Source organism: Triturus cristatus, chromosome 3_1, assembly GCF_964204655.1.
Source record: "Triturus cristatus chromosome 3_1, aTriCri1.1, whole genome shotgun sequence".
NCBI classification, from domain to species: Eukaryota; Metazoa; Chordata; class Amphibia; order Caudata; family Salamandridae; genus Triturus; species Triturus cristatus.
In genome coordinates this window covers 875,049,238-875,067,571 of record NC_140583.1, presented here as the reverse complement: position 1 = coordinate 875,067,571, position 18,334 = coordinate 875,049,238, and the positions used below count along the sequence as shown (strand labels likewise).

Here is an 18,334-nt window from a genome sequence, read left to right as displayed (position 1 = left end):
GGAGTTCTTTCAGTAGAGATGACTGGAATTTGGTGACAGGTCTTAAGATCAATATTAGTTAAATGAAGGGATCAGGTAGGTTAATGTGGCACTAAAGACCTACGAGCATGATGGTGCCTCCTCCCCTCTATTAATCCTATCCACCGAGAATGTGCTTGGAACAAGGTTAGTATGTTGTATCAGTATAGCATCTGAAAATGAATGCCATCAGGCTCAAAATAGAATGGAGCCATTGAGCTGACGAGCTTTTGGAGATGCACCTGTGCGCCAGTGAGAGATACTGAGACCTGAAAGGATTGTGGCAGCTTTCTCGGCAACCCCAGATGAATTTCGTTTTTTATCTCTACTGATGAAAGATAATATCCAGAAACACGTGTCTAGAGATTCACAGCACTAACCTGCACCGACTTTGGTGAAACAATTCAGCAAAATGACAAGTAAGCATTTAAAGTTACCTGCATTTACCATAATGCTACGGGGTGAACTGTGCTGGGAGGTGAAGCAGTGTGCTCCCATCCCCCTTCTGTTTAAAAAGGCTCTCTTGGGCCATTGAGCTGACGAGCTCTTGGCGATGCACCTGTGCGCCAGAGAGAGGTACTGAGACCTGAAAGGATTGTGGCAGCTTTCTCAGCAACCCCAGATGAATTTCGTTTTTTATCTCTACTGATGAAGGATAATATCCAGAAACACATTTATCCAGAGATTCACAGCACTAACCTGCACAAACTTTGGTGTAACACTTCAGCAAAATGACAAGTAAGCATTTAAAGTTAACTGCATTTACCATAATGCTAAGGGGTGAGCTGGGCTGGGAGTTTTAGCAGTGTGCTCCCATCCCCCTTCTGAATGGACTTTATTGCAGGGTTTGGTATGGGCGAGAATAAACAGTCTATATTTAAAGCACCAAGTATATGCATTTAAATATCCTGTTCTGCAAGATGCAACCAGATGTTAAAAGGGTAAATATATCACCCAGGGTGATATTCACACAACCAAGCCCAGAGACTTTACTCTACTGTGCCACAAGGTCATCTGCTTTGGGTCTGACTAATGAAAAGCCAGAATATAGTGCATCAGTGTTACCATCTTTGTATACCGTTTTCGTGCTGCTTTGGGCTCCACTGGAAGGCTAAGTGCCTATCACCCATGGAAGATATGGACAAAAAACTGCCCATGTCCTTATCATCGGCCCAACATTCTTAAAACACCATTCACAGAACAACCATCGAACAATTTTGGTGTTATTTACGGTGACAAAATCTAGAGCTGTACTCATGTTTGCTAAGTGCAGGTGGCTTCTGCTATCCAGTCAATTCTCTCCTTCTTCAATGGGATAATATGTTTGTAAACAATATTTAGGGTACAACATGTATGTCAGACAATATTTCTGTATCTGATATTCTGACATACAACTGTTAAAAAGGGAAGAAGAAAAGTTATCAAGTGCACATAAGAGGCTGAGAACTAATATGGATTGGGAGCTCCAATTGTGACTTGGAGCATCTAATGCTTGAGCATGCCAACTTCCAAAATGACACGTAGGGCCTTAAGTAGAGTTTGGCAGATGATTGCCATACTACAAGTGCATTATAATCTATGAAACTTGTAATATGGCCGTGGGATATCCACCACATTTTGAGGGGGTATGCTGTCTTCCTAACTCTAAATAAGACCCATACTTTCTTTCCTTAATGCAAAAAACAAAGCATAGACTGTTTGAACAGTGCCAATGTTCAATATGTTGGAGATGTACTCTAACGCTACATGATGACTGTCAAATGCGTCAGCCATGATGGAATGGTGGTGCCTGCACGATCATGTGTACCCGGAGTAGAAAGAGGAGAGTTTTTGTAAGAGGTACTGCAGCAATCTGATTGTCAGTACTTTTTCTATGCCTTCCATAACCATGAAGATGGGAGTAGACCCCCACGGCATACTCAAAATGGAAATCTGACTAGCAAGGAGCAAAAACATGTTTTTAATCTTTGTGAAAGTCAGGCAGTCTTTCTAAGGTGACAGATTAAGAAGCAGGAAATGTAATGGTTGGATGATTACATTTCAATTACTATTTATGTGTTATGATTTCATTGCCTCGGCAGGTGTAACAGTGCCCTCATCCACTTCTTTTTGCCAAACTGCAGCCCTTTACCCCTGGATTGAAACCACCCCTCGGTAGCATTATATCGTTTAGCAGCAATGCATCGTTCCGGTGGCTCCGTACACTTATGCATTCTCTCAAGGACTATCGATTTCACCTCATTGTCGCAGGTTTAAATCGGGGCATGTCCACTCAGCATTTCATCTTTCCAGGGTTAAAATAATGAGCACCATTTAGTTGTGTAACAGCAAACGTGATATGCAGCACCCAGATGTCATAAGATGCCATAATTCAGCACACCAGGCCCCATTCTATTCAGACCCATCACAATACTAATAGTCTCAGAACCACAATGTGAGGTTCACCGGTTACAGAAGATATGTTACATGTACTTTTCGTGATTAACAGATTTTAGACAACTAAAGTTCTTATTTCATTCATAAAACATTTTTTGTAGCCACATGCGCCTTTCTGTTTGTTCAGTGTTTATTAAGAATTTCTGAAACATGTAAGGGTTATTTTTTCTCTTCTATTGGCAGGGTGACCGCGGCAACCCGGGACCTCCAGGAACATTTGGACCCAAAGGAGACGGGTATCCCGGCCTTCCGGTGAGCAGCTTTTAGTGTTTACTCTTTATAGGTTTTTCATGTTGAATACCGTAATTTGTCTTTGGCAAATATTTTTCTTTGACAAGCTTCACGAAGAACGTTAAAATACATGTGACTGCTCTCTTGTCGCAATTTAAATAGTATGTAATAGATACAGGAACCTGTGTCATGGAAGAAAATGCATCGAAAATCTTTGTTTTCCAAGCTGTTTTGGTAATATGTAAAGGCGTGTATTTTTGCTGGTCTCAGCAGTAGGGGGTATTTGAGTTTAAAAGTGACCCGCGTCGTGAATGATTGCTGTTTCTGTCTTTCTATTAACAGGGCATGCCTGGTCTACCAGGACCAACTGGAGAGCCAGGCCCAGAAGGGATTGGATTACTAGGCCCTAAGGTGAGACGTTGTAAATTAACACTTACCTAACCCATTACAAAGACTATTATTAATATTTAGTCCCTTTTGTCAATTTCATGCAGTATATTTGTCCAGGGGGCGGGGAAATTACCTCAGATTTTTTCACCGGAGTTATTTTAACTCCAGATTCTGAGGAATGGGGCATAACGTTTACGTTTTACCCAATCGAAAAATCCCATGTTTTCCCTTGTCCCATGCTGCAAATCTCAGAAAAGAGATAGTTTTCTCAAGGTAAAATTCATTACGTGTTACCTGGTGAAATTAGGTGCAGACACCCATTTGCATTCGATTGCATATTACCTCCACCTCTGATGAGGGCCTTAGTGACTTTTATTTCAATGACTGTCATTGGTTTCTAACACTAGCATTTGTGAAAAAAAGGTTGTGTGGTGGCACAATTTCGATAGCCGGCGCTTCCATAAAGTGAAGTACTATCGCCACCTAGTGCTAGAGCCAAATTAGCACAAGAAGTTCCAGAAATGGGCTTAATGGAGTGCAAGAGGAGTGTTCCAGAAAGCAAAATTCCTTGGAATTTCACCAAAAACCTTATGTTGTAAATGTACCATATGTTGTTAAAACATGCAACAAAACTATAGCAAATTTAAGAATACTAATATTTCCTTCAGTTCGATATAATACTAATTTAACCCAAAGTACAAATAGGGCAGTAGGTTGTTTTAGCCATGGCTGGTATCAAAGGACTAATTTAATGTCATCGTGTAGAGCAAGACAATATGAGTGATTTACAACTGGGGGTGGGAGGGGGTTTAGTGAAAAATCGAAATCCTGACAGCTTCTCACCCCCCTCATACAGTGTTAGAGAGGACACGTGAATTAAAAAAAAAAAGGAGTAGGGCTCTCATGGTGGATAGTTCACTTTTTTTGCAAGAACACTGGTCTACTGATTCATTTTAGGCATTACAATATTTGGGCTGGACATACAATACATTTTGTGCACCGAAGTGTCAATTATATGGATAGAATTATTTATTTTTACCTGGTATTTGACAATCCTGATTCAACTAAGCAGATTTTCTGACAGCAAATTCCCCTTAATATAGAGAAAAATCTGTGGTATTGCAGATATTCCATGGTAAATAACGTAGGGTTTGGTGAGAACACATTGGTCTTCCAAGGTGAGGGGCAAAGATGGGGCCATTCAGAAGGCAGTAAACAATCAGAACTTTGTGAGCACTCACAAACATTTTTGCATGGCTCTTGCCACCCTAGAGGTGCACCTACGTCTACAAAACACACTAGTAGGATGGAACATACCATTGTCTTTTTACATGTGGGGGGGGCAGAGGAGGAGGCTTTACCAGGTGTACATTTTGAAAAAAATGACGTGCTGACCGTATGTTAGATTCCTTTATCCCAGATTACCTGTAGAGTAGACGTTTAGAAGTATAAATGAAAATCACAATTTGAGTCGTGTCCTTGTGTGATGCTTGAGAGTTTTACGAATGCCCTACAAATCAGACATCTAAGCATGCTATAGGATAAAACCTACAATCCCCAGATTCTATAATAATCTAAAAGTGTTAGTGAATCGGCTCCCATGCAGTGGTTCCAGACATACTAGTCTTTATTGCAACTGAAGTACATAAAGTGATGGGTGCCTCTGCACCCAGGAAGACATACTATCTATCCAAACATGGCAATAGCATAAAACCTTAACATGCCCTAGGGGGTAATATATAAAGAATGCCAATTGCAGATCAACCATGCCATGTTATCTGCAGAACTCAAATCTAGGGATGTGTTACATCAGTAATTGATGAACACAATATTAAGATTCTCATGCCACATTCTTGCCTTATCCTTTCAAAACTTGACCCCCAAACTGAAGTACGGTTGAAGAGGCCCGGTTGAAGAGTCACTCGCCTTGAACATGGAAGGCTAGCCGAAAAAGCTTTGTACTATCTATCCAGCTAGCAAAGACATCTGTATTGCGAGGGAAACATCCTTTAGAACTAAATCGGAATCACACTGTCTTCACAACGCCGGCAATAGAACCAATACATCATTAGCGCGCATTCATTTAGCACACGAGTCGTTACAACAACTTGCTCTAAGGGGGCGCATAGGTCGAGTGGTGTTGGGTTTTAAGTCCAACACCTATCCTACTGTTGCGCAGACTGGAGTTGGAATAGTAAATGATGCTATTCCAAAGTCAAGCGCCCTCCTAAGGCAAGTCATTGTAACGACTTAAGTGCTAAAAGAACACGTCGTAATGACACATTCATTCTAATACCGGCGTTGTAAAGGCATGCATGCTAAACGCATGTGGGATAGTGTCATACAAACATACGCATACCACTGAGGCAGCTGTGGTCTTATGCTAGTCAAATTGGTTTGACGTTTTCAGTTTACTGATAAAGACATTCCACCCTCCTGAACTTCTGAACCTCTAAACTTCCATTCCATGGTCTAGCCCACTGTCATATCACACTGGCTGGAGGAAACACACTCCCCACTGGCATCTCGCAACAAACAAAGCATTTCTTCATGCAGAGGCTCATCTAATCACCAGTCAAAGTACTCAGGAGAATGTCTCCTCTGGCTTGAAAGACAAACATTGGTTCCTTCTGTCTGCTAGAATTGACTTCAAAATTTGTCATATTAAGAACTCTTCTCAGTAAACTCAACTACCTAGCTGTTAAACAGAATGAGTCCAGTAGCAGCCAACATCCTAGGATTACCTTTCTGGAATCCAATGGACTCCTAATTGATTCCTGTGTATTTGGTGTTACTCATAGAAACAGGCCTTCTCTGCCTATGAATCAGGGTTCTAAACAACTGTTGGGAAACAACCTTTACATTGCAGATTTTACACCATGATACATCCACAATGCGGTTGTTAAAACGACTGTGTTGTTACAACTCAGTGCCATTACAACGCAAGTCGATACAACAACTTTGCAGGGCTACTGATTGCTGAACTAATTTGAATCAAAGACTACCTCTATGGAAGCAGAGGTAAACTGTTAGACGTGAGAACTTAAGGAAAAAACATATCCTGTAAATTGTTCAGTGATGCCCTCAGCTGTTATTTTTTAGACATCTTTTAGAAGGTGTGCAGGCCGGAAGAGTTTCATCACCTCTGCTGAAAGGTCAAGTAAGATCTTTCACATTGAGACTGGAGTCTACCACTCAATGAAATGCTGATCCCTTTCAGAAGTTGTGGTGGTTTTACTGAAGCATCTGTGTTGGTTTGCCACAGTGCAGGAGGAGAGGAATCCTTTCCAAGTAATATAGCGCATGGTTTCAGACTTAATGATTTTTCTGCTCGTGGCACGTTTGTTTAGTGCTAAAGGGTGGCTGGCATCAGTTCAAACGGAAACTTCTTGCCAATTCTAAATGGAGTACTAGCATAGAACTCGACACAATGACATAACACAAAGTAAAATTACAACACAACAAAAAACATAAATGGACATAAATCAACAAAACAACCAAAACAGAGCCCATACAACAAACAATACAGTAAAATGCAAGTGTAATACAAAAACAAAAAAGCTCAAGAAGCAACACATCATCAACAAAATAGTCACAAAATAGCCACACAACCTAAAAAAAACACAACACAAGCCACAGCAGACAAATACCGCAACAAAAAAATTACACAGCAAAAAAATTGACTTAAAGAAGTGCAGATACTCAGTGCCCGCCAAAGGAGCCAAGAATATATCGCCACCTAGCAAAACACTCACATTGCAGACAGCTGGAATGTTACAATCCTACTCTATGACACCAACTTTAAAAATGACAAGGAAAACACATCACCATCTAACTGAGCATTTGAAGTGTACATTAATTAAATAAATAACCAATATTTAAAGGTAACACAATAAACAAATCAAACTTGAACCAGCTTTGTCACTGAAAAATTAAGGGATTATTCCAAGGCAGATATGAACAAAGTGCACAGGCTTTGTGAAGACACTCAAAGTAAAACAAACAAATTGGGTAAATGGCCTGCCCCATTGCCTCATGATGTGTGTGGTGGTAGATGGAAGCAAATAGTGAATGACAATTAAACAGTCCATAAACTCCTCTATGTATGTATATTATGGATCAATTATTTGTAAAATGAAAGTTTGGCTAAATATTTAAAGCTGTATCAACGACCCGACCTACAAAGCACCATATCCAGTAAAATACAATCTGCTAGATGAAGAACACCACTGTTTCCTCAGCAGGCTCATAGTAGTAGATCATTTTGTGGCATACAATATATTGGATTACAACATGCTCTTGCACTAGCCCATCATTGTTGTAATATGCATGCAAAAAAAAAAATTAAAAATAAAATCCCTGCATACAATCTTAATAGAGCAATAAGGTTACTTCCTAGCAGACAGATGTACTTAGCACAAGTATAGAAAACATTTTTAGTTTTCATACACATCACAGAAAAATATGATGTTTGTTGACATATAGAAAAGGTACTGTTGACCTTGAATTATTGTAACCTGAAAATACATTGTAAATACAATATTGAATAATTGAATAGAAAAGGATAAAAAAGAAAAAACATTGGAAAAATATTGTATGGGCCCACCACCACTTGCATTGAAGAGCATTTTTTTAGGGGGATATGCATATGTGATCATGCAAAATGCCTTCACTCACAGTGCAAGTGAACTAATAGCTGATGTGGGCTGATCCCTTCCCATGCTTTATGCTGTAAATTGTTAAACAGACTAATGTATAAAGAGAGCAGACCCAAAGCCGCTCTGTGAATGTATATATGTATTTTTCAATGATCATGTTTTTGCATATATGAGACTAGCAAGTCGCTAGAACTGTGGCAGTCATAAAAACAAGCATTCACTCAGGCAAAGGCAGATTATAAAGACAGTATTGCAAAACCTAATGGCAATGAAACAGTGTGTCTGTAAATAACCCAGGCATCTTCTATGTAAGACCTGCTGAAACTCAGAGTTTTTTGCCACAAAACCGAGCTTTAAGAGCTGTGAGCCCTACCGTGAGTAGGGAGGCGGAGCTCGTGGCAGCCATATTGTGCAAGTTAATAAACTGAAAGTTGCTATGCAAACAATATTGAAAGAGAAAACCAAATACATGTGAAAGTGAACATGGAACAGGATCGGGACAGAAAAGATCTGGGCAGTGCCATATAAACTACAACACAATAATGCTTAATTGGCATCACCAAACATACACTTCGGTTAATCAAGAGATGCTATGTACATTGCTGCATTGTACATCAAACAAGAAAAGGTGCTTATAGGATAATATTCTCATCATATGAAGTCAAAGGCTTTACTTGCAAGTATATACCGGGGAAACCAATATTTGAACACCCAGAGAAGAGCAATCATTATATTCAATATGCTCACGGCAATACACCACTGCTATCACCAGTTACAAAGCAACACAGAAGCTACATTTGGCTTGTGTCAAACCATCTGGAAACAAGAGCTGCTGTGTGAAATCACTGCCACACCTGGCTCTAGTAGTAAAAGTACAACATGCATTAAAAAAAATCAACATTCAATTATTGACCGAAAGCATCAGACGTAGAAGAGTGTGCCAATTTCACAGTCTACCTTTTATTAGGAGATTGCTCCCAAAATCCTATCGACCTCTGAGTAGCTCCCAGGTGAACAAAGTCAAACACCAAAGTTTTGGCCCATAATGGCATGTGTCGTATACTACTGCCAATCATTCAATGACGTGATATTGTTATTCATTCATGCCTCAGGTTGCACTCAAACCTCGGGGCGGTGCAGTTCCCCCTGAGCCACATTCGACTGCAAATAAACGAAGGTGGGCAAGTAATTATCTACCCAGAAAGACCGCCATTTTATTTAAGTGTTTCCCAAGGTGTGCATTTGAATCAACAAAAAAGGTGATTAAACCATTGACTGTGTGTTGCACGCGACTGGAGTGATGTTTTCCACGCCCCCGGTTTATCAACTCTCAAATCTTTTGTAGCCACAGCAGGAAGCACTTTTAATTCCAACCAATATCATTACAGCATCTCCAAACTGCTTTCGGGTTCGCAAGGCTTCATCTAGCCTCGAGAAAATGGCACGAGACATCGCTATCCAGTGGGCTCTGGTCACATGTGACACACTTAAGCAATTTCGGCGTTTTAGTCACGGACATTTCGCATTCTGAGATGAGGTTAATGTGAGCTTTATAAACATGGCCTTAGAAACCCAGAATGCAACGTGCAAGAGTGACTGTATAAAATGTCACGTGAAAAAGCGTGCAGGCTACTGAATATTCCATATGCAAACAAATTAAAAGTATCTTCAACATTGGACTCCTAAAATGTGGTTTTCACCAAATACTTCTAGTGGCCCTGGTCATAAATTAGGAATAACGTCACAGCAGAAAGAAAATATAACGAAGCACAACTGAGATATATATATCCTGAACGTAAGCTCATTTTCACATACCCCCTTGTAATGGCAAAATCCTTGGCACTCTCTCAGCCATAAAACTGTTTTAATCTTTTAATTACTGTGTGAAGAGAGCTTGCGGTCTCGATATAGTGGGGGGTTTCTCAGGTGCAAAAGAAAGGTGCCCTTTATGGTTTATATATGCACAGTAATACCAACTATCCTCTCTGACCTCATCCTTTCCCCGGGTATTTTAAGTTGCCCATGGCATTGGCGTTATAGATGCAACTTTCAAAATTACACTTACTTTATGACTTATTCATTAAGAAAGAAAAAAAAACAGGAGATCATGGTTTTCTGCTTGTGAATGGGCCTTCGGGCTATAGCTTCGACCAAACCGTTTTCATGGCCACTTTTTCTGTAGAGCTGTGGTTGGCACGGTGCCAATAAAAACCACGACTAAGACCCACGAAGGTGACAGGAAGCCGGGTACTCATAGCTTCAGCCTGAGCGGACAAGCACTCGGGCTGAGTCGCAGTAGAGCAGCCCGGCCCGGCAGAGCAGCCACTGCGGAGTTTGGCACTACCACAGAAGGGTATACAGTAAAATACGTTTGTAAAAGCATGTGTCCTTAGTATCCAGCTTCACACCATACGGATAAGAGAAGCAAAGCAAGCTCTCTCGGCGCCAAAGGACACCACAAGCAGCTGCTGTGGGGCGGAGTCCGAATGTAATGCGGTGTAAGGGCTCCTTGACGATGAGATATCTTACCAGCACTGAGACCAGTCGTGGCTCGCGGGGGGTGGGGGCGTCGCGCGGGGGTGGGGGACAGGGTTTTAAAAAAAATAAAATAAAAATAATCTTACCTGGTCCGCGCCGCCTCGGGTCTGTTGGCGCCTTCAACAGCCGCATCACTGCGCAGTGCTGGCAAGTGAGTGGCAACCCCTCTCAGCCAATCCTGGCGCTGGAGCAGCGCCAGGATTGACTTAGGGCACGCTAACTCTCTGCCCGCCAGCCCATTAGGAGACCGAGTTTTGAGCCTATGCTCAACCCTTGCTCTCCTAATGGGCATGCGCCAGCCTGAGCAGTCACCAGTGCGCATGACTGGGCATGGGCGAAAAATTTGCAGACCTTCCCCACTCATGCGCACTTGTGCTGCTGCCTGCCCCTGACAATGCCTGACAATGACAATGCCTGTCAGTCAACATGACGCCGGACCGCCCACCCCTTCAGACGTGGGCGGTCCCACGTCATGCTGACTGACATGCATTGTCAGTTCTCTCTCGGTGTCTCTGAACGTAAGTAAACTGAGAGTTTACTTAATTTCAGAGATGCCGAGGGAGCTGCGGGCGCGGGCGGATGGTGGGGCAACGCCCCAGCGCCCTAATGGATGCACCACGGCTGATTGCAAATGTTTTTGTCTCAGGGAGTGAAGAAACGAGCAAGGAAAATAAGATGGTAGAGTGCGATCAGTCCTACATTGTCCATTAGTACTGCTTGTGAGTGTACCACAGCTGATGAACGTATAGGCCTTGCTAGAGAAGCTCCAGGCGTTCCTCCAGAGACTGTGGAGAACAGCAATGATCCTCCTAGGTTGCTGAGGAACCTATGGAACAAGACTAACCATTTGAATGCCTTTCCATGCAATATTTCCAATTTCACTCTGTATGTATGCTGTACAGCATCTGCAACATGCTGTGCAAAATGGCCTAAAGAAAAAAAAAAGGTGCAAGATGAATTGGCAAGGAGAAGAAACTGAAACAGAAGTATCACAAAAGCGCCTCTCTTTAAAGGCGGAAGAACTGGCTGCAATTTGCTGCCTGGTGCTCCCCAGTAAAAATGAAATGACAGGTGAAAAAAAGAAGCTGTGCATGGTGGGCCACAGAGGAGAGGGTGGGATGGGAAGCTACGAGAAGTGGGTGGGTGAAGTGGAAAAGCAGCTAACGAGGGAGTCCAACACTGGGGGGAGAAGCAAAAGAGCTAGGAAGCAAAACAGAGCACGAGGAGGAAGGGAGTTTGGCAGGGAAGAAGTTAAAAACAACCCGAGAGAGAGTGCTTGCAACACTAGGGAGACAGCAACACAGAGCGCAAGGGACACATATTTAGCAAGGAGAGAGAGAGAAACACTCGAGGGAGAGATTTGGGAAACACATGCAATCTCATTGAGTGCTTAAGCACAATGAAAAAAGTGAAGCTCAAAGCTTGCCAGTCCAAGAGATGGTAAAAGGGCTATGCTCCAGGGGAGGGACAAACACAAGATGGACAGGTTCAGAATAGGAAAGCTATCCAATAAGGATTAAGCATCAAGCAAATGAGAGCAACAATGAAGCCAACCGATGGTAAGCAATAGAGAGGCTGTAAGTCCCTGTAAGTTCTTGGTACACCCACATGAGGTGTTTTGCTGGATCCACAAATGGCACATATACATTACATGCATGCATTACTACAAACAACACAACCATCCTTTGGCAAGAAAAGCCCTCTACTAGAGATTACGCCACCTTTCTTCCTTTTAAGGGGTATATGAAACTATGCCCGTTCATCCAAACTTCATTCTATTAAGTGGGAAGGGGAAGGCAGGGGAATAATGAGAGATACATATATGATGGGTTTAAAAAAACATTGTAAAGGACGTTAAATGAGCACAAGCCTTGGACTTGTGTGCTTTAGTGCTTTGGCAAAACCTGAACCTGCTTGAGACAAATCTTAGTTTATCAAGGTTACATATACTTCAAGTTCTAAAACTTTGACAAACTTTTCTGTAGGAATTATACTGATGTTAGCTGATAAGATAGTTTAGCGGCTGAGCACATGTTAGCGATCACATGGTTACATTCTGCTGGATACAAGTGTGGCTTTCGTCCTTTGGAGGTCAGAAATAATACCATTGAGTTGGAAAATAAAAGCATCTAAATTTTCTGTATCAGGAGATGCATTTACTTGTGATGAACATTAGCTAACTGGTTATTATCATCATCAAAACATAGAGCAATATAGTGCCAACATTATGTCAACTAGCAATAGGCGGGTCTTAAAATGAGATTCCCACACCGAGTCAACTTTTTGCCAATCAAGTGTGAGTTCTGTAAAATATCAGGGTGCAAACCCTGGACATGTAAGAGGAACTTTGATATTTCCTAAAGAAGGGAATCAGATTCTATTAATCATATATGTAAAGCCACCTTGCTTTTAAACACTGCCCTGGATGAAGGTCATTAATAAGAGAAAACAAAATTTAGATCTTCTTGTTCACCAAGGTGTTTTTTCATGGATAAAAGATGGGTCTCATTTGCACACAGAGATGGTATATGAAAATGGCTTACTGATTTGGTTTGATTTTTCAATCTTCAAAGGAATTGGTGACACTTTCAACAAGGTACAAATAATGAAATGGAGTTTGGTGATTGTAAGGGACATGTGATGCAAATCTTTACTAAAGGTTCTCACCGAGTGGTCAGGTCAAAAAACATATCCCACCGATTAGTATTAATAAAAGCTGTCATTCATTCCCTCTGCCTCCACAATGGCATAATAACGATCCATGTGATAGTTCTATTATTAAAATCACATCTGATCACACTCCAGTGATACTAACTTTGCAGAAGCAGCTGGGGCAGAGAGGCTCCTCGGGCCTTCTCATTTCCTAGACACTTACTTAGCAATGCAGAGTATGAATGAATGAATATAAGTTTTGTAGAGCGCAAACTTAGCCCTGGGGCATCAAGGTGCTGCGGAAAGAGATCAGAGATATATCTATAGAGTTCAGAGCCTAAAGGTTAGGACAGGTGAAAGATTAGGACAGGTGAAAAGCCAGGTCTTCAAGGACTTAAGAAATGAGGAATGGGTTTCCTGAGTGGAAATTGGGGAAGGAAGTGAATTCCACAGATTAGCCCCTATCAACGAGACAGCCCTCCCCCCCCCCCCAACCTGGCTTTCCTAACCCTGGGAACTGTTACCTGGTTTTTGCTTGCAGAGCTCAAGTCCTTGCCGGGAAGATATCTTACGAAACATTTTGTTGATGCCTTCTGACCCCCTGTTGTGGAAGGCCTTGTTGACCAGGCATACGGCTTTGAACACAATTCTCCTCCCCAACGGGAGCCAGTGCAGGCTTCCGATGGTAGCTGAAACTGAGTGGAATTTAGGGAGACCCATCACTATCCTAGCAACAGCATTCTGCACCAATTGAAGTCGATGAAGAAGTCCCTTGTTTATCCCTAAATAAAGGGTATTGCAGTAGTCTAACCTAGACACCACAAGGGCCACCACTGCCTGTTTCCGTGATGGAAGGTAGAGAAAACGGAAGATCTCCCTAAGAGTCCGTATCATCCCAAAACAGGTAGAGACAGTTCTATTTATTAATATTAGACGAGCATTGGGGGAGTACTTAAGAAACAATATGGGCACTGCTTCTATTTCGACGGTATAGGATTGTATGAAAGCTTTTGTCAGAGGGGCCACTCTTCAGTTTATTTTAGCACAGAATCGGTAGGTAAACCAGAAGGCAGAAACAGGATCACCTAGACTACTTAGATCTAGAACCCAAGCACGCAAAAGCAATCGTAGTGAGGGATCTAGCAGAGCAGTCAATATACCTCCAGCTCCTAGAAGTTTAATCTAAGCTTAATAGAGGGTTAACAGACAAAGTCACCACCAATTATCATAGGCAGAAAACCCTACAGTATGAATACGGAGAGAGGTTTGGTCGCCTGTTGGCTATTCAGATCGCTGACCAGAAGGCTAGATCCAACATCAAACTTATTAAAGGAGAAGGTGGTCTGTCTTATACTCGACCACAGGATATAGTCGAACAGTTTAGACTATTTTATGCTAATCTATACTGTGAGTCAGCCTCTTGCAACAAACACACTTTCCTTGCGTATCTGCAGGAGAGCAACTTGCCATGACTCGATCCCTTAGAGTTTGTACTATTACAAAAAGACATTTAGTTAGTTGAGGTCGAGGATGCAATTAAGTCTCTACCCTCAGGTAAGGCGGCTGGCGAGGATACTATCCCTCTTGAATTCTATTAAACCTTTAGGGATATTCTGGTATCTGTCCTTATGGAATTAATTACTGGCATTGCTAATGGGGGTGATGCCCCTGCTTCTTCGAGTGTTACTAACATTGTGGTATTCCCTAAGAAGGGGAAACTGCTCGAGGACAGAGGTTCTTATCGTCCAATTTCTTTGATTAATGCAGGCACAAAAATATTCTCTAAAATGTTGGCTTCACGCTTGGCTCCTCTCATCCGCCAGTAAGTCCCGAAGCAACAGCATGGCTTTGTCCCTGGTAGAAACACGGCAGCTCATATCAACACAGCTAGTGCAGCCTTCGATGTAGCCGACAAATTAAATAAACATATAGGGATGGTCATGCTTGATTCTGAAAAGGCCTTTGACAGAGTTGCCTGGGAAGCACTCTGGCTCACTATGCCAACATTTGGCCTCGGCTCTAGGTTCATCTCCACTGTTCAGAACCTTTATAAAAACCCTGTAGCAACAGTTAAGTTGAATGGCATTTCATCAGCCCACTTTGCTGTTCAAAGGGGCACACAGCAGGGTTCTCCACTTTCCCCTTTACTGTTTGTCCGCTACATCGAGCCTTTTATAAGGCATTTGTTGCAGAACGTAGGGATCTCCCCAGTGTGCCTCAATGGTATGGAACTTAAGCTGACTGCGTATGCAGATGGCATCGCCGTCTTCGCTGTTAATCTAGTTGACGCTATATCCAACATTACAGAGAGGCCAAGCGTTATGGCTATTTTTCTGGCTACAAGCTAAATTTAGCCGAGACTCAGGCAATCTTAAATTTCCAACCTGAAACCTTGCCTATATCGTTAGGGGCAACAAAAACAGCTACATATCTAGACGTCTCTCTTAGCAGTCAAGTAGAGGACGTCGTTATCTTGATTTATGAGCCACTTCTTAAAACAGTCTCAGCTAAATTGCGCAGTTGGTATTGGCTCCCTCTCAGTATATACGGAAGGTGTAACATAAGAAAAATGAATATACTCCCTAAATTTCTATATCTATATCGCTCAATACCCCTGCGGGTTCCATGGTCCTTTCTTAAGCGTCTAGACAGCGTCATAGGTAGTTTCATCTGGGGGTATAGACGTGCCAGGAGGGCCCTTAGGTTTATTAAACTACCTTGTAAACAAGGGGGTTTTAAGCCCCCAGACTTTAAGCTTTACTACTGGGCTGCATTTATTGGGCGGATCTGGAGCTTGCTCAATGGGCTCGATGCCGGCTCGGCTTTGTTGTCTTAGTTAGCTTGCGGACCGTCCATTGGGTTCACATTATATAAGACCTCTGATCCCAACTTTTACAAGAGTGTTAGATTTAAGGTTGTCAAAGACATCACTAGGAACTGGCAAGATATCCATAAGGAATATTCTCTGCCCTCGCTGCACCAACACACAGTGTTATGGGGCAACCCCGGGTTGCCAGATATATTTCAGGACCACATCGGAAGAGGCTGGCAGTGTAAGAGCATTAACCGACTAGGACAACTGTATGATGGACGGGGGTTTCGATCTTTTGCTGCATAAAAATATGAGTTTGGGCTTTCGTAGAGTACCATTTTTAAATATTTACAAATAAGGGACTGTTTTCCACGGGGTCAGAGGCTACCAGAAATGCCAAGGCCATCGGAAATATTGTCCAAAATCTATACGAGCTCCAGCCGAGGCACTATTGGTGCAGCTTACCAGAAATTTCTTGCAGTTGTTTGCGATGACAGCCTGCAGATTGCTATAAAACTAAGCCAGATTCTTAAGACTGATATAACAGTCAAGGAAATACAGGAGGCAATGGGTACCCTAGACCGAGTAGTAGCCTCTGTCAATTTGAAATTACAACAGCATCAGACAGTCTTTATGCTGTACTATATGCCGGAGCTTATCTCCAAGTGGGCTACATCTCAATCTTCGGTCAAAATGTCAACTTTTTGCTGCAGACTTAAGGCACATATTTATTGACTGCCCGAGGCCTAACATATTTTGGAGTGACGTTTCCTCTATTCTCATACTACACCTCTGCCGTAATTCTCAGCTTACTGAAAAGGAAATGTTCTTTAGGATTAAATGTGAGGTAGCTAGTTATGAGAATTTATTAGCCACTATTATCATCGAATGTGCCTGCTTATGCATTGCCAGGGCCTGGATTAATAATATTAGCCCAAATGTTAACAAAGTTTGGGCTATACTTAGACAGGTGTATGAGTTGGAAACAGCTCTAACTAAGGCCAGAGGTCCACGTTCTTGGTTAAAATTTAAAAGGATCTGGTCTAGTCTTCAATGGGATTAACGTTGCACTGTCACTTTATCCCATGTGCTTTCCCATTGTTCCCCCTCAATTTTAATCCAGCTGCTGTTTTTCTGTTTCTTGCCCTTTTTTTATTATTTTGTCTCCCGATATATTGTATTTCCTTTTTTTCTTCCCTTCTTTTTTTCTGGCTATAATGGAGTAACTTATGGATTTAGAATCATGTGATCATTTCTAACCTGTGTGTGAAACTCATGTTTTATCTATTCTGTTTCTTCAGTTTTGTATTGTGTCATACTAATGCCTATTGGAAAAAAAAAGATATTTCTAATATTATCATTACTATCTCTTTTTAGGGTGATCAAGGTGTAAAAGGACCATTAGGGCTTCCAGGGCCACCAGGCGAGGGCCTTCCAGGTCCTAAGGTGAGTTGATTTTGTTTTTTGTGATATGGTTTGCAAATGTGAACAGTGCACCAGCACCATAGTCTCTTGGAGATCCTATGAACATACCTACATATTATAATTTTGAGTGTTGTGGGATTCTGAAAAATGTACAAAGATGATCTTCATTTCAACTCACTCCTCCAACCAAGGGAATAAAATGATAGCATGCATTTGTAATTTCCCTGCCACTTAGCCAGTTTATTATGATTCTTCTTTTAAAGATTTATTTGGTGCAAAACCAATTTTACTTAAGAAGCATCAAAAAAGGTATTATGCTTTTCTTTCAACCAAACCACTCAATTAAATAATATTTCTCCTCTACAAAGAATTATCTTCACCTCCTTAACACACAAGTGAGATTGTAAAAGGGTTATGCTATATTATGCTATCCTATGCTATGCGTGCTTTGCTATGCTATGTTATGTTACATTATGCTAGAAGGTGGTGGTTATTAATTAGGTTTTGAAGAGAGTTCCAAATTTATGTAGTTTGGAATGAGAAGCTCAGACTGCCCTGCCTGACTCAGGTGTTAGACGGCGCATAGTGGGAGAATATATCAAATAGAAATGTGTTATGTACATGATGTTATATTAAAGGTGCTACATATGAAGGGCCAAGAGAGATTTTGAATAGACAGTGTGTGTAGAAGGTATTACATTAAAGCTGTTTTGAAGAAGATAGTGTTAGGTACTTGGTATAAGGTAATAGTTGTTGGTGAAATGAAGGTGGCGAAATCCAAAAGGGGTTTTATGGTAGACTACTCTCAGACAAACAAACAGGGTGCACTCCAGTAACCATCTAGGATCACCCGAACACAATGGTGGACAGAAATGGCGTTATAACAGTTCTATTGGGTCTGGACATCACACAGAACATGATTCAGCATAAAATGAACTCTCCTGTATGTGATCTCCTCCCACCTGTTCAATAGATCAATCATCATCTCTGCCCCATCTAACATCACCCCCCTGGTAGCAGAAGAGCAGGACAAACTGTAAGCATCAATCATTGGCTCTCCAATGTCTCAGTCCTCTACACAATTTGATTAAATTCTTCAACTTGACATGCTGCAAACATGCAGATGACATTCAGATTATCCTCCAATGTAAAAACCTAAATCATCTAGACAGAC

At 41.7% G+C, this 18,334-nt stretch overlaps 1 protein-coding gene across 1 annotated transcript in view; it reads left to right on the top strand.

Moving 5' to 3' along the window:
- The window catches only part of LOC146861224 (uncharacterized), a 213,613-nt gene that overhangs the window by 131,530 nt on the left and 63,749 nt on the right, over positions 1-18,334 (top strand). Inside the window, exons 24-26 of the mRNA XM_085645359.1 lie at positions 2,638-2,706; positions 3,028-3,096; positions 17,113-17,181. Of these exons, the coding sequence (XP_085501485.1) occupies positions 2,638-2,706; positions 3,028-3,096; positions 17,113-17,181 (207 nt within the window). The remainder of the gene's footprint in view (positions 1-2,637; positions 2,707-3,027; positions 3,097-17,112; positions 17,182-18,334) is intronic.